The sequence below is a fragment of the Manacus vitellinus genome, unplaced genomic scaffold, assembly GCF_001715985.3.
Source record: "Manacus vitellinus isolate BGI_N305 unplaced genomic scaffold, ASM171598v3 scaffold_98_pilon, whole genome shotgun sequence".
Classification (NCBI taxonomy): domain Eukaryota; kingdom Metazoa; phylum Chordata; class Aves; order Passeriformes; family Pipridae; genus Manacus; species Manacus vitellinus.
The window spans coordinates 59,123-81,133 of record NW_021940910.1 but is presented as its reverse complement, the minus strand read 5'-3'; the positions used below and the strand labels follow the sequence as shown (position 1 = coordinate 81,133).

Sequence of the window (22,011 nt, the reverse complement as noted above, 5' to 3'; positions counted from 1 at the left end):
GGCCCGCTGGAGGATGGGATGGAAATGGCTCCTCAGGGCTCCTCAGGAGAGAGAGTTTACGAGCTATTTGTGCGACCCGTGAAAGATTACACCTGCAAATTGTGCATAAAAGCTATATAATGTGCTGCGGTACATCTGTGTTACGTTCAGATTTCTTTCTTACTTTCTTTCTTTTGGGAAGTTTCTTTTTTTCTGTTATAACGCAGAAAATAAAGCCGTCTGGACACAATCCTGTGCAATGTGCTCTGGGATGACCCTGCGCGAGCAGGGAAGTGGGGCCAGGTGGCTCACTGTGGTCCCTTTCCATCCTGACTCATCCTGTGGTTCTGCGATTTTTAATTTTTTATTTTTATTTCACTCTGTCCCTCAAGGAGACGGTCCCAGGAGCGCCCGAATCCGGCGCGCGCACCGCCCCACCCCACCTCGCGCGACGGCGTCTCGCGACCCCTTCCCCGCGCTCCGATTGGCGGCGCGTGGCTCGTCACGCGGGAGCGCTCGCGCAGGCGCGGTGCGCTCTGAGGGGCGGGGCAGGGAGGGGGGGCGGAGGCGGCGCCGGCAGGACCCGCGCACGGCGCCTTCCCCGTGGGGCCGCGGCCGGCCGGCCGCTCCGAGTCATGCTGCGGGCCTGCCGCCGGGCGGGGCTCGCCGTGGCCAAGCAGGTGAGCGTTCGGCGGCGGGAGCCCGCGAGCCGCCCCCCACTTGTCACCGCTGAGCGCCGCGCCTGGCCTGCGGAGCGGGTTGGGGTGGGGTGGGAGTGTGGGGGGTTCTGTGACCGCGGCGCGCCGCGCGCTGAATGACTCGGCACACGCGTGCTCCGATAGGCTGCGCGGGCTTTTGACTGGCGCGGCCGCGACCGCCAATGGGCGGGCGGGGTGGGGTTGGTGGGTTGGGCGCGGACTGCGAGTCACGGCGTGCCTTGCAGGCCCCGCGCCGTTCCGTTACAGCGCTGCCCCGCCGTGGTGCGCGCCGGGACTCGTAGTCTGCGACGGGGGCTGCGGGGGGCGCCGCGGCTTGCACGCCGGGAGCTGTAGTCCCCGCCGCCATGGCCGCGCCGGGCCCGCCGCCCCGCTCCGCCGGCCGGACTGGGGTTAGCACCGGGGCCCGCGGGCAGGGCCTCGGGGGCGGCGGAGGCTCGGCGGGGCGCGCACGGACCACTGGCTCCGCGGGGCGGGGGTGGCGGGCGCGCTCCTCCGCGGGGAAGGACGGTGACCTTGCGTTCCCTGGCGCGGCCTCCCGCCCGCACACGGCGACACCGCAGGGTCGGGGCCGGCTCGGGAGCTCCTGTGCCCGGGGCGGGGAATGAGTAATTTGAGCGCTCGGGTGTGAGGGCATCCTTCTGAGCTCACGGTGGGACACCGGGAGGGCACAGCACGCCGGGGGGAAAGTGCCCGTGGGACCCGTGCGTTGTGTCCCGGACCTTTGCCTCTCCTTATCAGCAGAGATAAGGATGGTGATGTGCTGCAGAGCCCTTCTTAAAGCAGTCGGCCAACTTTAGGAAGCCACGGGGGTCTGTGGCGAGGGTGACTCCTCTAGCAAGGCCACAACTTTTGTTTCAGCTGTCTTCATGACTAATAAAAAGTGAGCTGATCAGATCATTTTTATTCCCTGCTCTCCATCTCATATTCTTTAGCCTCTATTCACGCCATTCAGCAAAGGAGAAGCTGTGCATACTCCCCTCCAGCACTGCAGCTGCCTTTCCTCTGCTGCTCCATAAGGCTGGAGAGTCCTCGGGCCAGGTCACCTGATGCCCACTGGAATAAGGCTCTGGGTTTGCCGGGCTGTGGAAAGTTTTAGCTGGGAGTTGAGAAGACAGAAACCAGGCTTTGGCAGATGTTTATCACTTGGGGCTATTTGCATGTGCTCAGCCTTTAACAGGATCTGGAACAGCCAGAGTGGTGCTTTGTGGCTGGAAGTGGGTCATCGGGCTATGAGTGAGAGGTGGAAGAATCACAGAATGGTTTGGCTTGGAAGGGCCATTAAAGATCATCTTGTTCCACACCCCCTTGCCACGGGCAGGGACACCTTCCACTATCCCAGGTTGCTCCAAGCCCCATCCAGCCTGGCCTTGGACACTTCCAGGGATGGGGCAGCCACAGCTTTTCTGGGCAACCTGTGCCAGGGCCTCACCACCCTCACAGGGAAGAATTTCTTCCAGAGAACTGTGCAAACACAGAGATGCCACAGCACTCCGTGAAGTTTGTTATCTATACCTTTACTGATTGTTTCCTTACTTAAAAAACCCCAACTTTTCTTTTATCCCTGCTTATATTTCTTGATGAGATCAAGTACAATGGAAGTCTAGTTTGGACAGAGAAAGTGGGCATGCAGTGACATAATTTTTATACATTTTTGCTTTTTTTTATTCATGTTGAAGGGAAGTTTTGTTCCATACTGTAGCACATGCACATGGAGACTGTTTCAGGTCCTGCAGACTTTCTGCAACTAAAACTTGTTTCTTTTTGGGTAGCAAAAAGAGACAGAAACTGGAAATTAGAAACCAGTGTTTAATTATAGTGCTTGTGTTGCAAGAGGTGCAGAGCTGGGGACTCTAATCAAGAAGGGCTTGCCTGATCTGAGATGGTAATAGGTAGATTTTTCACAGAAGTGAAAACTCCTGTCACGGAAATAAGACCCTCTGGCTGTTGGCATCTCTGTTATATAGAAGCTGACAGTGAGGCAGGTCTGCCTGTCTTTTGGGATGTTCAGATACTTTTTTACAGGTTAAAAAACCCAGTTGTCTGAGGACAGCTGGACCTGGTCAGGACTTTGGGGTAACAGGACCCTGATGATCCTCGGTGTCTTGAGCAGCCTTAGAGAGCCTGGAAGCAGAGTGTGGCTGGATGGGAGTAGCAAAGCAGCTGCTGCTCCCCAAAGCCAGAGCAGCATGAGGGTATAAGTATGAAAAATCCCAGTAGAGAACTCATGGTGGAGAGTGGGAAAACTTCTCTCTTACTGTGAGCTCTGTGTGTCAAGGATCACTAAGCTTGTTAACAAGTAAATTTAAGTTGTGGCTTTGAGAGAAGTTGTTCTTCATACCTTGATTTCCTAAATGTTTGATGCTACGTGTGCAGTGCTGCAGAGGGAGTCTTCTCTTATTTGAAGTATTTTTGTAGTTCTATTTAAAAGGAAACAGAGCTTTTAGTAAAAGTGTGTGATATATAGCAGAAGTCTTGAATGATGGGAGATCAGAGTTCTGTGGTCAGATGTCCTTGTTACACCTGACCTCTGTCATAACAAAAACAAACTTCCTCTGAAGTTTCTGGTTTGGTGATTAAATAGTAGATAATGAGTGTAAAATAATAATCATTTAAGAAGTTGGGTGAAACAAATACAATGTAGGACTGCTGGAGGAGGAGGAAGGAATGGAAACAACTGCCCCTGCAGTGCCCTTGATGTGGGGATCTGTGCTGTCTCTGTGCTGCCTCATCCAAAGGGTTTTCTCTGTCTTCTGCATGACAGCAAATGGTTTATTTCTTCCTTTTACACAGCATAGCAAAGCATGTGTGATGTATTTCCTCCAAATCTTTTGAGGCATTATTACTAAATAAATAACAGTGTTGTAAAAAATGACAAACTCCTGGGAATTATGCAAAGGGGAGATTAGAAACTACCTACAAGTTTCCGAGTTATGGTGATACAGCAAATAAAACCAATATTATTATGATGGCCAAAAGGGAGCAAGGCTTCTTTAAAAAAATTATTTTTAAAAAATCAGGGATTTTTTGAGGCAGTGCTGTACTTGGATGTATTTGGATGTGAGGGAAGACAATCAAACTTGTGTTCTTCTTCATAAAACCAATACCTACAGACTTTTGGTTGTTGTTGCACTGGCCAGCTGTGGGAATTTGTTGCAAAATCTTGAAAGAAAGTTGATGGGGGCTTGGTTTGGGTTTAGTTGTCACTGCCATTGCTACACGTGTGAGAGTCCAATGCCATACATTGAGGGCCTATGTTTTAGTTCCTCTCCTCTTGACAAAAAACAAATAAAAATGAGGGTTTGTCTAATCCTAGAACAGCCCAGCTTAGAAGGGACCTCAAAAGGTCATCTGGTCCAAAGAGCATCTGGACTAAAATCAATAATCCCACTGAAAAAACCCTCCTGATGTGCAAAGAGTAAATGCTGAGCTACGAGAAGCAAATGTTCTCCTGGCTCCCTGAGCACAGCCCGGTCCCAGGAGCAGGAACAGATGTGTTTACTGAGGGTGTAGAACTAAGTGTTGTTTGCCATCACTCAGTGTGAGTAGGGGTTTAGCCAACATGGACATGGCTGAGCTGGCCCAGGCACCAGGGTTGTGCTTGTGGGAGCCTCCAGGATCACCAAGAAGGCAGGTACAGCCTGAGCAGGGAGGTGGGAGTGACAGTGGTGCAGGGTGGGATAACCTCCAGAAAGGGAGTGATGGCTTATTTCCAGGTGAGCACTAGGCAAAATTGGGTAATCCAAAAGTGTTGGAAGGGACTGGAAATTCAGTCTGAACTGATTAATAGAAAATCACTTTATTTTTCCCTTCTCATTTCACTGGGTTGAGCTGTATGCATGATGCTGAAATACTCATGGTGAAATAGGGACGTACTGAGAGTCAGCAGCGTGTTCAGCAGTTGATAACAAAATTATTTACAGGGCTTTTCTTGGTGAAATTCCCCTTGAAAGTACCAGTGACGCCTCAGTAAAAAAGTCAGATAATCAAAAACATTACAGAAGTTATTTATTATTTTGTGACCTGTTTTATCCATCACAAACCAGAAAACCAACCATGGAGTACAGAGGAGGCTCCTGAAGGTCTCAGGGGTAAGAGGAGCACATTTCCTCTTACTGTACACGTGTTCCTGCTACTAATTAAAAATGTTTTGGCTGCCCTTCTGGAAAGAATAAGAATTCAGTGTTCCTGCCCTTTCCTGTCTACACTTTTGGAAAAGGATGGGACCTAAACCACAGAGTTGTGCCTGTTGTTGCCATGTGCAAAAGGAAATAGAGAAACTTGGCTTCTGGGGTTATGTTGTAGTGAAGGATCTCCCATTCTTTTCTTTTTTAAAGAGAAAATTCCCAGTTGGGCGAAATATCTCAACTGTGGGAAGAGTTCTTTTTGTGCCTTGTACTTTGATTTCTCATGAATCCCATATTTCTCTGTTAGTAATTCCCATGTGGGGAAAAAAAAAACCTTGGAGGGGGACAGCTCGTTTCCTTCTGAAGGCTTAGAGTAGCTTAATCAGTCCTTCTGGTAAATCCTAATTTCCAGCTAAAATACAAAGATAAAAATCTTGGGTATTGTGGTTTTTGTAAAGTAGAATTTAATGAAATATCACTCTTCATATACTAATTTAATTTCTGTTAAAATCTGATGCCTATCTGGAAAGTGTATGCGTTGTTAATTCTTTTAAAGGAGAAGTCTCGGTGTGGAAGCTCAGGGAGAATTGCTTGTGTGTCTTCAGAATTAAAAATAGTTTAAATAAGTGTTAAATATAGTTTTTGATATTTTTAAGTATCTAAACAGCTGCTGTTGTCTCCTGCACTGCTCACACTGAGCTGTTCTAGTGCAGGAGGTTGTTAAAGAGAATCTGAACTAACTGGGGGCAGGGAGCATAAATAAGCAAAATAAATGCAGAAATAAGCTGGGGTAGGGTTTTTTTTCCCCATATCATTTTCCAAAATGCCTAATTATTTCTTACAAAGCCCTCTCCCTGGAAGCTGCACAAGAGAAAGCTCTCCTCTCTGTTTAGGGAAGAGAGTCCAACGTCGCTGTCCTGGCGCCGGTCGTGCTTTCCTTCAGACGCGTGCGGGATGTGGTGATGGGGCAGATCAGTCCAATGCTGCTATTGAGGTGGAGAGATGTTCAGATGTGCTCACTGCTAACTCTTGCCTCGTCCACCCCCTGCAGAATAACCAGTGTGTGAGAGTGTCCCTCCGTCCATCACGGCTGTGCCGCGGATATGCCACCCACTCGGGAGAGTCCGGGTACGTTCCAGGGCTGGGAGGGTGGGACTGGTGACGACTCACAGGCTGTTTGATGTTTGCCATACAATACAGTGGACATGGCTTTGACTCCTCTTCCCTCCTCAGTGTGTCTGCAGGCAAAGTCATTGGTGCAGGTGTCCTGTTTGTGGGTGGAGGAATAGGTGGAACCGTCCTGTATGCCAGCTATGACAGACAATTCCGGGAGAGCGTGGAGAAGGCCATTCCCTACTCCGACAAACTCTTTGAGATGGCTCTTGGCCCTGCACCTTCCAGCACACCGATGCCAAAGAAACCAGTGAGTGTTTCCCATTCACCCCCACCTGTTCATTTTTCTGGTTTTTAGAGAGAGTGTCAGCTCTTAGGTTTCAAATTCTGATTAATTTCGGTGTGTGCTAAGAATTTAAAAAACTTGAGAATCTTTCAGATTTCTGAAATTAAGAAGGTTTAAGAATTACGAACTGAGGTGCTACTTTGTGCTGCATAAGTGGTGCTTGTGCGTTTCCCCAAATCATCTCGTGATTGTGGTCTGTGGGTTGTGAAACTGTTATTTTTATTTACAGTAAAATAACGTAGTAAAATCCCAACTGAATAGCTGCTCTGCTTACACCCAAAAATAGGAGAGACAGAGCCAGGTGATGGGCTGGAATTTAACGAGGTTTAGTGTAGTTAGTGATGTTGCAAGATTAGAAAACTCTTATTAGTTTGGAACATTGATGATATTTCTTGTTTTTATTTTTCAAGATACAGCAAGGTCCACTGAAGATCTCATCTGTAGCAGAAGTAATGAAAGAGTCTAAACAGCCTGCTCCTAAATCCCCAATAAGCAAACCAGAAGCTGCTGCTCCTTCAGAGGAAAAAGAAGGTAAATTTACAGAATGTCATGTACAGAGAAGCAAATGACCTAATGATCTCCTGTATCATGCATGCTAGAGTAGATTAAAATAGTCCTTTGAATGGTTGAAGATAAACATTATTATTTCTTAGAATTAATGTTATTTTGTCTTTGAGCCATAAAATTTGCCTAAAATAGCTTTAGCTCTTTTTTTCCCTATTTTTTTTAGGAAATGTATTTACTATATAGAATATTTGAAATCTAAGATAAACACTGACTAACCTGCATAGTTTAGATATGAGACTCAGCAGGAGGAGAACTTTGGCTGCTGGACTCTGAGGCTATTTGCCCTCTCTTCTTGCAAGCACAAGAAACTTAATTTTGGATAATTGCTGAGCTGCTGTAGAGCCAGATCAGGTGGAAGTGGTTTAGAGAGGAGCAGTTGCCATGTCTTTTTACGTTTACCTCCCATGGCTGTGTGTTTTTGTGACTAATATCTTGTTGCCATTTGTCCAGGAAATCCTCTTTTTCTGGAAATAACAACATCCGTGTCCAATTAATAGGTTTCTACAGAGGAAAGAAATTAAGTCTTACAACCCTGATTCTATGTTATAGAACATATCATAGAATCACAGAATGGTGTGGGTTGGAAGGGAGCCTTAAAGATCATCCAGTTCCATGGGCAGGGACACCTTCCACTAGACCAGGTTGCTCAAAGCTCCATCCAGCCTGGCCTTGAACACTTCCAGGGCAGAATCCCCTCCCTGGGCCTGCTGCCCACCCTGCTGGGGGTGCAGCCAAGCACATGGGGGGTGTCTGGGCTGCAAGTGCACATCGCTGGGTTGTGTTGAGCTTCTTGTCCACCAACACCCCCAAGTCCTTCTCCCCATATCTGCTCTCAATCCGTTCTCCACCCAGCCTGGATTTGTGCTCGGGATTGCCCCGATCCAGGTGCAGGACCTTGCACTTGGCCTTGTGGAACTTCCACGAGGTTCACACGTGCCCACCCCTCAAGCCAGGTCCCTGTGGATGCCATTCCTTTTCTCCAGCGTATTGACCACATCACACAGCTCAGTGTCATCCCCAGACTTGCTGAGGGTGCATCAATCCCACTGTCCATGTCACAGACACAGATGCCAAACAGCACCAGTCCCAACACCGACCCCTGAGGGACACCACCCTTCACTGGTGTCCACTCGGACATTGAGCCATTGACCACAACTCTGAGAGCAGCCATCCAGGGAATTCCTTATCCACCAAGTGATCCATCCATCAAGTCTGTCTCTCTCCAGTTTGGAGACAAGGATGTTGTTCAGGCCAGTGTCACAAGCTTTGCACCAGTCCAGGTAGATGGTGACAGTTGCTCTTCCTCATCCACCAACACCGTAACCCTGTCTTAGAAGGTCACCAGATTTGTCAGGCACAGTTTGCCCCTGGTGAAGCCATCAGTCTGTCATCAGTCACTTCCTTATTTTCCATCTACCATAGCATGGTTTCCAAGAGGATCTGCCCTATGATCTTGCCAGGCACAGATGGGACTGATGGACCTGTAGTTCCCTGGGTCTTCCTTACTTATGTTTTTAAAAATGGGAGCCAGTGGGAACTTCACTAGGCTGCCATGACTTCTCAAATGATGGGTAGTGGCTTAGCCAGTTCCCTCAGGACCCACAGAGGAATCTTATCAGGAGCCATGGACTTGTGCACCTTCAGGTTCCTTAAGTGGTCTCAGGTGGCGAGACTGGAGCACTTGACAGTGAACACTGAGGCAAAAAAGTTATTGAGTACTCAGCCTTCTCCATATCCCAGATAATTAAATCTCCTGTTTCCTTCTGGAGAGGGCTTACATCTTCCCTGAGTTTGGAGGAGGTGATCCTTGAATATCAGCCAGCTTCCTTGGCCTCCTCTTCCATCCGGGGCTTTATCCTATGGTACTCTACCAAGCAGATCCCTGAAGAACCCAGGGTCTGCTCTCCTGAAGTCCAGGGCACTGAGCTTACTGTGCACCCTCCTCACTGTCCCGAGGATCTGGAACTCCACCATTTCATGGTCCCTGCAGCCAAGGCTGCTCTTGAGCTTCACATTCCCCACCAGCCCCTCCCAGCTGGTGAGAGCAAGGTCCAGCATAGCACCTCTCCTCGTTGGCTCCCCTATGACTTGGAGAAGGAAGTTGTCACCAATGCATTCCAGGAACCTGGATTGTTTATATCCTGCTGTGTTGCCCCTCCAGTAGATATCAGTGGTTGAAATTCCTCATGAGGACCAGAGCTTGTGAACATGGAGCTGCTTCTGTTTATCTGTGGAGAGCCCCTTTCACAGGGCCTTCCTGCTCGGGTGGCCTGTGGCAGACCCCCACTGTAGTGTCCTCTGTAATCCTGACCCTTAAGCTCTCAGCCAGCTCCTCATCCATCCCCAGGCAGAGCTCCACAAACTCCCATCTGGTCACTGACATAGAGGGTGATCCTTCTCCTCATCTTCCCTGCCTGTCCTTCCTAAAGAGCCTCATCCTTCCATTCCATCACTCAAGTCATGGGAGCCATCCCACCATGTCCCCTGGCAGCTTTGGTGTAAAGCCCTCTTCACCAGCATGGCAGGCCCTGGACCTCTCCCTGTGTGACAGATGGACCCATGAGCCCCTCCTGTACTAACTGGTTTGTTCTGTAACTGTATTTGACAGCAGGCAAGGCTGCAGCACAGATCATCTCTGCAACAGGTGTGGCCATGTCGGTGCCAGCTCCGGGGATACAGACTGAAGAAGGTGAAAAAGATCACATGAATGCAATGAAGGAAACCCAAATCCAAATTTCAAGTGCACAAACTCTTGCTTCTGTGTTGGTATTTGTCAGTGTTTAAAGGTGTGAGTCTCTGTGGCTTTTGCAGAAGAAAACTTCCTTCATCACAGATTTTTAATGTAGTAAGAAGCTAAGATTGATGCCTGGGGCAGGTGTAGGTGTGAGCACCAGAGGGAATGCTGCCTTTATGCTGAACTGAACTTGTCCAGTCCAGTTTGCCTCTGCTCTTGGGGGCTCTCTGATTGCTGTTCAGAAAAGTGTCTCTGCCCAGGGCCAGGTGAAGAAACAGCATTTATTGTTAAACTCAGCAAGAGACACTGGCTTCCAGATGATGGTCTCTTTCAGATGAGATTATATGATACTGATTTCTTCCTGTATGAACACATTTCATAAAAAGTAGGCCAAGGGTAAGTAAGTACATGCTGCAGAGTAGCATCAGTGTTGCTCAGAGGTGACCTGGTGGGTTTTGCAACGTGGGCTCCCTCCTCAGTTTAGATGCAACTTGCTGTTGGTCTTGAGAGCATTAGTTAAGCCAGTGCTCACTCTCAGAGGCATTTTTAGGAGCTGTAGGCAAAGGAATAGAGGATAGTTGTGATTCAGCATTGTGAGTCACCACAGCCCTCTCATTAATCCTTTGTTGTTTTGGTTGGGCTCTCTAAGTGTGCCAAAGGGGAACTGAAAAAAAAAAAAGAATGGAGATTGACTTAAAATTTAAACTTGGCTCCATAAGTGTTTTTCACTTCTTGCTTTGCCTTTTACTTCTGAATCTTGTGTAATTTTGTGACTAGACAACATAAAATCTCCAGGTGCATGTGAGGTGTCCATCTTTGATTTTCAGATGTGAGGCTGACCTTTGTAATTAAAGATTCTTGAGGTAGTTTCAGAAGTCAGATCTACAAAGCAACACTGACTATAAAAATCAGTTTTGATAAGAAAGTTATTTCCCTGCAAGTAATCTGTATAATAATTTGGACTAAACAGTTTAAACAGTTTAACTCCTTTTTACTTCTGACTAGGCAAAGAACATGAAGGTTCCCATGCTATAAAGGAGCGGTCACCAGAAGAAGTTGCGGCCCGTCTTGCCCAGCAAGACAAAGAGGAGCAAGAGAAGATAAAAGGTGAGTCCTTACTGTCAGTGTCCCTGTCTGTGTTCTGTGGGACAGAAGAACTGTGGGACTGCATTGGCTTTAGAGTTCCAAGCTGCTTCCACACCCCTTCGTTGTTGTCCCCTGTTGAGGGGGCAGAATGAGTGGTGTTGGAAGCTTCTTCCACCCACTCAGGAGTAACTGAGAGTTGAAGAATAATAGAAAATCTGAGGTTGGAATGGACCAACCAGTTGAATGGTTCAAGGAAGACAGGAAAATTTACTTGTTTTCTCTTAAGAACCATTATAAGAAGTGAACATGGGATATACCTGCAGCCCCCTGCAAAATCATGGGAAAGGTCTCCCGCTGAGTAGAGTATTGCTTTTAGTGCAGACTTGCACCTTAATGCTCCTGCTCTAAATGAGGAGCATGTTTTGTGACCTTCTGTAGGCTGCTGTGCAGTTCCAAACTGACCAGCTCTTCTGGGTCATAGAAAACAATGTAAAGAGATGCAGTAACATGTCATTCTACTAATTATAAAGTTCTTTTCTTTATTGTCTAATTGACTTTATTATTTTTTCCAGCCCTTGCAGCAACTCTAGAAGGAGCCCTAAACACAACTGCCCGTGTAACCCTTCAGGCTATCACTGCCCAGGAGTCAGCTGTGCAAGCAGTGAATGCTCATTCCCAGATCCTGAAGGAGGCCATGGATAATTCTGAGGTGAATGGGACAATTTTTTCTTTTTTATTGTGTTCAGCAAATTTTAATCTCACAATTAAACTTGGAAACTTTTCTTGTAAGGTCCTTCCATTTATCACAGTTTTAACTAATCTTTCCTCTTGTGAAATGTGGTGTAGTCAAATAATACAGTGGTTTTGACTGGTTTTGATTTTTTTCGTGAACTCCTTTATTTCATTTTTGTAGGAAGAAAAGTTCAAGTTAATACATTAATAGTTTTCACATTATATTTTAATTAATTGTATTTTAATTCCCAAGACCTTTTTTTTTACCTAGTTAAGGGTATCACACTGTCCACCCCAATAATTCCATTGAACTTATTCCCTTTGCTGAAATCTTCTTGCTTGATTGTTCATTTCTTGTCTGGAAATGGGATGGGGATGTACAAGTGATACCTTTTGTGGTCCTGGTGTGCTCACACTGGGGTTTGTCTGGAACTACTGCTGCTCATTCAGTTCTGGAGCAGAGGATATAATTCAGTTGTTAATCAATTAGGGACATGTGGGCAACTAACCAAGCACCCAAGACTTAATCTAGTAGTTAGTAAAATAACTGTCTTAAGAGTTTGCTTTTAATTATTAATTATTAAGCTTGCTTGAAAAATAAAGCAACTTCAACGTATTATGGTACTTTAATACATGTAGAGATTTCCCCCCAGAATTGTTGTGCACCATACAGTGATCCTCATGTGAGCTCTTCTGCATGGACAAAGGTTCTGTGGCTCGGGAAAAAAACCCCATTAAGAATCAAATAAGACCAAAACAAAACATGGGAAGAGAAACATGATTTGTAAAGCTTCCAGCTGGGCTGTTGAAAAACACGAGAACCTTGCTCAGTTTGAGTGAATTGTTCAGCAACACACGAATCTCTGCAGGCTTTCATTTTTTCAGTATCTCTGACTTAGTGGTTGTAACGACCCTAATGAGGAATCTGTGCTTCCTTCTTAGGAGGCCGGGGAGAAGAAATCCTCCCAGTGGCGCACGCTGGAGGACGCGCTGAAGGACCGGAGGAGAGCCGTGGACGAAGCTGCTGACGCCCTGCTGAAAGCCAAGTGAGTTGCTTAGTTTAAGTCTTGGAGTAATAAGTCAGTACTGCTCATGTGAGGGCTGGCAAACACCAGAGGAGTTTCTACAAAGCAGGGACTCACCTGTGTTCGTACTGAACTGACGGGTTTGTGCCAAACCAAAAAATAGTTTTATACGCTAATGAGTATTTTAATTTGATGTGTGTAAATCTTGGGTGCCTGTGCATGTGGTCCTCACTGTACCAAAGAGTCTGAAACAGTCCTGCTCTTCTTTTAAAGCACTTGTTTATCTTCTTAGTACTTCCACATAGTTTTGGTAAGTTCAAGTTAGATTAAAAAAAACAATCCACAGTCCTTTTAGTATTATATTGGATCATTTTGTCAATATGAAACCTATTGTAAGAGAAGGCTCTGGGGAGACCTTCGAGCACCTTCCAGCACCAAAAGGGGCTACAAGAGAGCTGGAGAGGGACTTTGGACAAGCACATGGAGTGATAGGACAAGGGGAACAGCTTCAAACTGACAGGGCAGGGTAAGCTGGGATATTGGGAAGAAATTCTTTACTGTGAGGGTGATGAGAGAAGGTTGCCCAGAGAAGCTGTGGCAGCCCCATCCCTGGAAGTGTTGAAGGTCAGCTTGGATGGTGCTTGCAGCAACCTGGGATAGTGGAAGATGTCCCTGCCCCTGGCAGAGATTTGGAACTGGGTGATCTTTAAGGTCCCTTCCAACCCAAACCCTTCTGTAATGACTCCACAACTGCACTCCCTGTGTATTGAGTCAGTAACATCACCAGCTTCTTTTAGTTGCAACGAAAAATTAAACCTTCCAGCATCCCTTGGCAGTTCCATTTGCCCACAGAATTGCTTTTAAGGTTAGATTTTTACTAAATACCTGTCAAAGAAAAACTTAAATTCTGAAAGGGAGCTCATCCTGTGCCCAGTCTCTGTATGAACCACGCTGATGTACATTGAGGGTACAGGGGTCATTGCAGCAGAAAAAAGTTGACAGACAGTATCTCCAAGATGCCCTTGTAATGAGGTTAGAAATAAATCTGGAAACCCTTTGATGCTTCTGAGGCTGAGAGGGTAACATCATCCTTGAAGTTGCATGGTTGCTATTACATTATAAACTTCTCTTATCTTTGAAGTTGCTGTGCTGACTAAAATTAGCGGGAGGTGTAACTGAGGTTCCACTTTGTAAAACAAAGCTAATGCAAACCCCACATGCACTTTTCATTCTCTATTGCTCTACTAGATATCTTTGCTTTTATTTATTTTCCTAATTTATTTATTTTCTTAATGTATTTACTTTAAAGCCTGTTCCTTATTCCAATGAGATCACTGGAAACCTCCATTGGTTTTAATGGATTTGGAAAAGGAGCACTTTTCCCTTTATATCCAGTTGTGCTGGAGAAAAGCAGTTCTTTCCTAATTACAAAAACCCATAATCTGTCTTTGCAGAGCCCTATAAATTTTCTCCCATCCTCATTAATCTCCACCAGTCACCATGTCCAAAACACTTCTGCAAGCGTAAGCCATCTATATTAAAAATGTTTCTTTGCTGGAAATGTCTGCTGTCTGATTCTAACTTAGTTTTACTAATCCTAACTCCATTCAGTGAACTTTCATCTTCTCTCCAGGTAAATCTTAAATACTAATTCCAGTATAAATAATTCTCATTTTACATGGAATAGCCACAGTGGCATCTTTAGGTTTCGGGATGTGGAAAAAAAAATATCTTTAATCACAGCATCTTAGAGCTGGTAGATAGGAAGCAGCAGTAGAGTTACCCAGTAGTTCTTCCTATAAATACCAACAGCATAAAGTAAATTTTCTTTGGGGTGATAAGCCCTGCATGTGTTACATTCAGCAGCTGCTTCTCTTTCCAGAGAGGAGTTAGAGACAATGAAAGGTGTCATCGAGAAGGCCAAGAAGTCTCAGCTCACAGGAGCCAAACCTCACATTGTTGCTGCAGAAGAAAATCTCCATCATATGATCACTGACTTGGACAATGTGGTGAAAAAGGTAAAATTTCCTCACAGTGTTTGTAATTGCCATTAGTGTAGGGAATCCTTGGCAGCTTGCACAGAGCCCCCATTCCCAAATCCTCTGTAGGAGGTGAAATATTTATAAAGTGTAAATCGGTCCTTTTGTAGCTGCACTCAGCCTCTGAGCTGGTTGTATTGCCAATGATCAGACACCTCTCTTTGTGGAACTTGAACTCTGTCCTGAAAGAGCCTCCAGGCAGCTTGATTGGTGTCAGTCCTTTCTGGTGGAGATTTATAATTCTTTCAATTTGATTCCAAGAGGAATTTAACATGAGGTTAGGGAGGAGTTGGAAGAATGTATGCTAATGACTTGGGGGGTAAATCACTTTGCAGTTCAAAAGGCTGGGGAAGAAACATAAAGGTGGAATTTATCTCCCTTTGCAGGACGGCACAGGGTGGGTTTTTGTGCTCTCCCAAGTGAGTTTGCTTTGGTTGGGCTGGAGGGTAACAATATCTGCCACTAACCCAGGGCCTGTTTTTAAATTATGTGCATCTTCAATTTCAGTACTTGCCTTGAAAAATAAACTGGTGTCATTTTTATTACAGGTTCAGGCAGCACAATCTGAGGCCAAGATAGTAGCTCAGTACCATGAGCTGGTGGCTAAAGCCAGAGAGGAGTTCCAGAGGGAGCTTGACAGCATCACCCCCGACGTGAAGCCAGGCTGGAAGGGCATGAGTAAGTGTCCCACTGTGGGGTTACATCCTGCTTGTTGCACTTTGTTTGTAGTGCTTCTGTAACTACGGCCACCCAATGTCCAGCATCCCAATTTCCACATTGGTTGGTTGGTTTGAAGTGGAAATTAGTTCAGAATTGAAGTTATGAAGAAGATTAGTTCTGGGAACTGCCTGTGCTGTATTGGAAGTGTCATAAACTGTAGCTCTTGTATGATAAATACCATATGGTTTTATGAACATCTCTTCCTTTCCCTGGTACTCCAGGAAGGGAGCCAGGTCACTGCAGATTTGAGTCAAATCTGTTACTCACTGATCAAGTCTGGCTGACTGTGATTATAGGTATTGTAAAACATCATTATTACAGAGTGATAAAGAACTCCCTGAGTTTCTCTACATCATCACTGAAACCAAGAGATTTCATTGCCCATACCCTGCCTTCCCCAGGACATGTTATTTCTGAATTAAACTGACACTGTGACTTACCTGTAACAACAGCCAGTGCTGCACAAAGCAGTGAACAGGCATCTTCACAGTCAGCTCACCCACAGGAATCCCTCTGCTCACAGCTTCCCTTACTCACCTTAACTGCTTTGATTTTAAAGACAGAGTTGCAGAAGGTGGAGTGTGTGTTCACCATTACTGTGGATGAGCTACTGCAAGAACCCATGTGTGGTATATCCTTGGAGAAATTACTGCCTGTGGTATTTAAAAACTAATTCCCTGAAAAAAAACAAAAGAAAAACAAACCCCTTCTCAGATACTTCCAATCAGGGTTTAACCTAAATGCACTAAGTAATCTCGGACTTTTCTGACCTCAGTGTTGAGAGGCAGCTGTCATGGCTTTATTTATGAGTTACAGGGATTTTAATAGAAGTGATAATTGCCATTTGAAAAAAAAATGTGGTGTTAACATTGCCTAAATGTTTTTTCTTGAAGTATGCAATGAAGAATTAAACACTATTTCTTAATGCTACTTTATGCCTTAGAAAAGTGGACCTTAGTCCCCAGTTCATTTTCCTGGCTAAATGAACACACCAGGTCTCTGGAATGGTCAGTTTTCTTTTAAAAAACAGCTAACCACACACCCAGTATATGTGGGGAAAACATTTTAATTAACAAATCGTTTGTGGAGTTTGCTTTTGGGATGTTAGTTTTGAAGAAAACAACTTATTTAGACACCCTGGAGGTGGAGCTGCCTTTCCTTGCGAAGGATAAAAGGAGAACATCTTGGGTTTTGTGATCACTGCCCTTCTGTGGGAGGAAAGGGGAGCTCCTGGTGGCTTCCATGTGCTCCATTTCTTACTGGTGTGACCTACTTATGCATATGGGACGGACTCGTTGGGGTCCCTGGCTCTCACTGCCACTTGGGAATTTGTTTCTTTATGATCTGCTTCTGTTTGTAAGAACCTAGAAACATCAGACTGAAGTTTCCAGTGTCCTGTAGTACTTTCCTACTTCAGACTTGTGTCCTTGCTTTGGCTGAACTTAAAACATCCATCTGTGGGTTTCCGGGGGTGATTTTAGTGGTTGGGGTATCTTGGGCTACATCAGAGACTTTTATAGTTGACATCCTGTTCTTCCTGAATTCCTGAAGTCTTGGGCTCATGTTTAAGTCACTGTAGATAAGCTCTTAGTTTTCTGTTTTACTTTTGCATGATTGCCTTGCTGTAGTGAACGTGCATTAACTTTTCCAACCTCTCTCCTTTTCTGTTGCAGAGATAACTGACTTAGGTGAGTTACTGCCACTTGTTCTTGTCCTCTGAATGCCATCTCTTCTCTTTGTCCTGTTCATGTTTGTGTGGTGCATGTACAGGCAGTATCAACAAAGGGCTGAAACGTGGCATTCCTAGAACATTTCTGCACATTTGGCACAATTAAACCACAAACTCTGTTCTGTTTTAAGTGTTAAGTCCAACAGCTGAGCTTAGTGCTGCTGGTCACTTGCCCACTGGACACAAGCACTGCTGCTCCCAGTCCTCCCTGGGCCAGTCCTTTTCCCAGCACCCAGCACCAGAATAACTGAAGCACTGTGGAATTTAATTTCACTTGCTTTAGACCCTGCAGGAATGCTTTCCCAAGTAGTCCTGGTTTTCCATGCAGGCAATTTAGCTGGCAGCCAGTGCAAAATGAGCCTCAGCATTTCAGGTCACCAAATGCTGCAAGCATATCTTGGGTCCTCCTGTCCGAGCAGGAAAAGAGTAAAGACCTAGCAGATACAATGTGGCTGTGATTCCTCCTGCTCCTTGAGCAGCCAAACCTGAAAGGTACAAACTCAGGGGTAAGAAATCTGAGGAGATAATTGAGCCTGTCTCACACTGACTGCAGTGTTTTCAGGCACCCATTTCTATGAGCTTGTACCCACTGGAGGTGTCAGTGCTCAGGGTTTTACATCCCCTGCTGCTCTCTCTGCTGGCACAGGGGAAAACATGTGGTGGTGTAAAGACCAAGAAACGAACAGAGTTGTCATCAGTCCCCTCTAATCGAGTTTGACACATATATGGGAGTGTAAATAGCTGGGAATAATTTGGAAGAAAGTAAGGTGATTCCTCTCCCAGAATGAAAGCACTCGCCTGTAGGTGTGGTTCAGAAAGTGGTCTCGGGTGGGCATTGGCACCGGGCAAGGGCTTGAAGTGCTCAGAAAGTTTTCCTAGAACAAGCTCACTGGTCACAACCCCAGGGAGCCTCAGAGCACTCGGGTGGGAGGCGGGTGAGCCCCGTGGCAGCAGATTCCCTGACTCCCTGTTTCCCTTCAGCCGGGCAGTTGTCCCCGGACGACCTGAACTCCCTCATCGCCCACGCCCACCGGCGCATCGACCAGCTGAACAGGGAGCTGGCAGAGCAGCGTGTGAGGGAGCAGCAGCACATCGAGACAGCCCTGGAGAAGCAGAAACTTGAAGACAAAAAAGCATTTGAGGCAGCTGTGGCCAAAGCGCTGGAGCGTCACAAAAGCGAGATCGAGCTAGAACAGGAGAAGAAGGTAGAGTGGCCTGACACACCTGGTTGAATCTCTGGCTCAGAAGGGAGGTAGAAAAGGGAGGGGAAGCGCACAGAGGAGCAGCTGGGGTGTTCTGAGTGGTGGGAGAGTTCAGATGGGTGACCCCCAGGTCATGGAGAGGAGGTGTTGAGCAAGGAAACTTCTGCAAAGTTTGAATGGTAAAATCACACAGTGAAACAGGGAATGACTGTCGTGTTACTCGTCTGCTGTTGGAGATAGGATCACTGGGTCAGAATAAATCACAGAATGGTTTGGGTTGGGAGGGACCTTAAGAATCATCTTGTTCCAACCCCCTGCCATGGGCAGGGGCACCTTCCACTAGACCAGGTTGCTCAAAGTGCCATCCAGACCTGGTCTTTACCACTCCCAGGGATGGGGCATCCACAGCTTCCCTGGGCAGGCTGTGCCAGGGCCTCACCACCCTCACAGTAAAGAACTTCAGTGTCAGTCTGACCCAGTATGGCCACCATGGGGCTGTCAGTCCCTCCGTCCTGCCTCCAGGAGGTGTCTCCATGTTCTTCCACTCTTTATTTGATTTCTTTCCAAAGGACTGTGGAACCTCAGAATTTTAATACTGCTTTGGATGTGAGGCAATTGCAACTTAAAAATGTAGGAATTTGGGCATTGGAGGTTTTATCTTTTGAGATCCCATGCTGCAGGCTGACACTTTTGCCAAATACTCCTGTTTTTGAAAATGGGGTTAAACACTGAAAAATTTGCACTCACATGAGAGAAACTAAGGATTTCACCTGTAGCCTGTCATTGTAAAGACTGCAATACTTTACAGATTAAAGAGCCCTACTGATTTAGAGCTCTTTTAGAAGTTGCTTGAACTGTCATCTCTGTATTTAATGGAAGGTTGGAAATGAAACAATCCTTTAAAAAAAGCCAAAAACCAACAGAAAAAACTATTCAACCGCTCCTACATAAACCTATACCACCTCTCTTCTGCAGTCTCAAGTGGCTGTGTAGGGAAAAGGTAATGTGTTTTGTTTGGAAAGTTGTTTATAAACACCCAAGTGTTTCATTGGACAAGTTACTGTATTTATTACATACTGTTGTGATAGCTGCACTAAGGGCCTCCCGTGAAGCTATTCCTTAACAGCTTTACAGAAAAGCTCAGCTGTAAAACTGGACCTCAGCAGCTTTTTAGGATGAAACATGGGCTTTGTCAATGCCACTGCTGTAAATGTACCCTCAGCAATCCCTGGTGTGTGGTGCAGTCACGGTGGGACAGGCAGGGCTGTCCTAACAACATGTCATGTGTGTCCAGATCGAGGAGGTGCGGGAGGTGATGGAGAGCGAGATGCGGACCCAGCTCCGGCGCCAGGCTGCTGCCCACACCGACCACCTCCGGGACGTGCTGAAGATCCAGGAGCAGGATCTGAAGGTGGAATTTGAGCAGGTAAGGGAGAAGAGTGCACAGAGGAATTAAAGGGATAAGTGCAGTAACTGTTAAATTCCCCTCAATAAGGTTTCTCACTGGTATATTGTGTTTTCTGTACACATTGTCCCTAGCAAGAACAACAGATTTAAAGAAACATGTCTTAAAAGTAAGGTAAATATAATTAACCGTCTGTTTCTGGTCTGATACATGTATCTCCCTCTGTTTCAGAACCTAACGGAGAAGCTCAGTGAGCAGGAGATGCAGTTCAGACGCCTTACTCAGGAACAGCTCGACAACTTCACCTTGGACATAAACACTGCCTACGCCAGGCTGAAGGGAATTGAGCAAGCAGTTGAGAGTGAGCACTGAAATCCCATTTGTTTAAGGACTTGATCCCCAAAGGCCCATTACCCAAACCTGGGTGTCTAAACCCAGGCATGTAGCTCAGGGGCCCAGGTTTGCCACACTGCTGAGCACCCAGCAAAAACCAGATGAGCGAATCTAAAGGGGTTCTCCCAAAACCTGTTGTTTTGTTCTGGTTCTGAATTGTGGGGCAGACTTGCTTAAGAGCAGGTGCTGAGGGGGTGGCTGCTTTGGAAAGCAGAGTGTGGAGAGGAATAGCTTTTGCTGCTTGTGCTCAAAACCACGTGCCCCAACTGAGAGTCCCTTCTTGGCTCACCTTGCAGGTCACGCAGTAGCAGAGGAGGCGGCCAGGAAGGCCCACCAGCTGTGGCTCTCCGTGGAAGCGCTCAAATACTGCATGAGAACAGCCACGGGGGACAGTCCCACGGAGCCCCTGGGCAGTGCAGTGAAGGCCATCCAAGCCAGCTGCTCCGACAACGCCTTCACGGAAGCCTTAACAGCGGCGCTCCCCGAGGAGTCCCTGACGCGGGGCGTGTACAGCGAGGAGGCCCTCAGAGCACGGTTCCACACAGTCCAAAAACTGGCAAAGCGAGTGGCCATGATCGATGAGACGAGGAACAGCCTCTATCAGTACTTCCTGTCCTACCTGCAGTCGCTGCTGCTGTTCCACCCCCAGCAGCAGAAGCCGCCGGCCGAGCTCAGCCCCGACGACCTCGACACGTTTAAGTTACTGTCTTACGCCTCCTATTGCATCGAACACGGAGACCTGGAGCTGGCGGCCAAGTTTGTCAACCAGCTGAGAGGGGAGTCCAGGAGGGTGGCAACCGACTGGCTGAACGAGGCACGGATGACCCTGGAAACCAAACAGATTGTGGATATCTTGACAGCTTATGCCAGTGCTGTGGGGTTGGGAACAACTCAAGTGCAGAGTCAAGAGCCAGGATTGTAGCTTTGGAGGCAGCTCAGCAATTCTGTGCAGGAAGGAAATCCCATGAGCTCCCAAGGGTTCAGGCCGAGCTGTTGGCAGGGGCTGGAAGTGTTAAATCAAAGCACGGGTACCGTCTTGTTTCCTTGCACTGTATTTAACTTCACCATCTGTTGTATTTTTATTGGGTTTGAGTTGTCATGACAACCAACTTCAGGAAGCTTCCCTACAATTTGTGTAAGAATTAATGTTTCCCCATCTTACCAAGTGGGCTTGTGATTCCAACCAAAATAATGTTTGTAACCTGCCATTAATCATTTGCCACTTTGTCAGCTGAATAAAACAAGACTTCAACCACTTGCTTCTGCTGTTTAGTCTCCTGTTTAAACATAAACTACAGCTGGAGCAGTACAAGCTCAGCCTTTTTCCATGACCAGAAGAGTTAAAACTCCGGTTTACTCCTTTCAAGGAGCAAGAATTCACTGATGTGATTCAATTTGTACAGCTTTAACAAAAATAAATGAAAAAAAATAAATCCATGTTTGAGGACAGGATCCATAGACAGAAGCTGGAGTCAGAGCACATACTGTGGTGAATTTCTACCCTGGAATGTTTCCTGTCAGACCTGCTGTGATACAGTTTTAGAACACCAGCTATTTCTACCAGGAAGCCAGACTTGGTTCAACCATGAGAGCTCAGATTAAAACCCAAGCTCCTTCCTTCCTTCCTTCTCTTACTTTTCTCCTACTTCTTACCATCATTGAAGAGAGATTGATCAACTTAGAACTTGCTGAAATGAGGAACTGGGGCTTTGTCTACTTGTTCCCAGTTTTAAATTGTTGGTAGGATAAAGCACAAAGCATTATCACCACCCTTGGAAGCCCTTTCTCTTGACTCTATACCTGCAGCATCATCCCCATCAAGGTTTTATATTTCACAAACAGAATCAAATGTTAATTACATTTCACCAGAATATGGTGTAATTCTCTCAGGAGCAATCCTTTGCTTTATTCACAGTAATTACCTTAAAGAAACCCTTCAAGCTGAGCAGCACAATGCTGTGAGGGCCAGTTAATGGCACAGCACTGCCATATTTCTTCCCAGTCACCTTCTTGGCTTTAGTTCTCTGTTCTGCATGAACTTCACTTTCTCACAGAGCAGCAGCAACATTTTGTAATCACCAGTTTTGCTCAAGGGATT

General features: G+C 46.4%; 1 protein-coding gene across 3 annotated transcripts; it reads left to right on the top strand.

The window, feature by feature from the left end:
- Positions 1-569: 569 nt before the first annotated feature.
- IMMT (inner membrane mitochondrial protein) lies at positions 570-21,169 on the top strand. Of its 3 annotated transcripts, none has more exons than XM_018086551.2 (15): positions 570-659; positions 5,874-5,950; positions 6,056-6,245; positions 6,692-6,812; positions 9,460-9,537; positions 10,588-10,689; positions 11,241-11,377; positions 12,343-12,446; positions 14,308-14,443; positions 15,013-15,142; positions 16,858-16,872; positions 17,895-18,118; positions 19,410-19,541; positions 19,752-19,881; positions 20,210-21,169. In XM_018086551.2, the coding sequence occupies exons 1-15, from the start codon at positions 615-617 to the stop codon at positions 20,833-20,835; spliced, it is 2,247 nt and encodes a 748-aa protein (XP_017942040.1). In that variant the 5' UTR covers positions 570-614; the 3' UTR covers positions 20,836-21,169. The 3 variants fall into 3 exon arrangements, with proteins under 3 accessions (XP_017942040.1, XP_017942041.1, XP_017942039.1); XM_018086550.2 differs by having other exon boundaries at positions 615-659; positions 9,457-9,537; XM_018086552.2 differs by lacking the exon at positions 9,460-9,537 and having other exon boundaries at positions 571-659.
- The last annotated feature ends 842 nt before the right edge of the window (positions 21,170-22,011 follow it).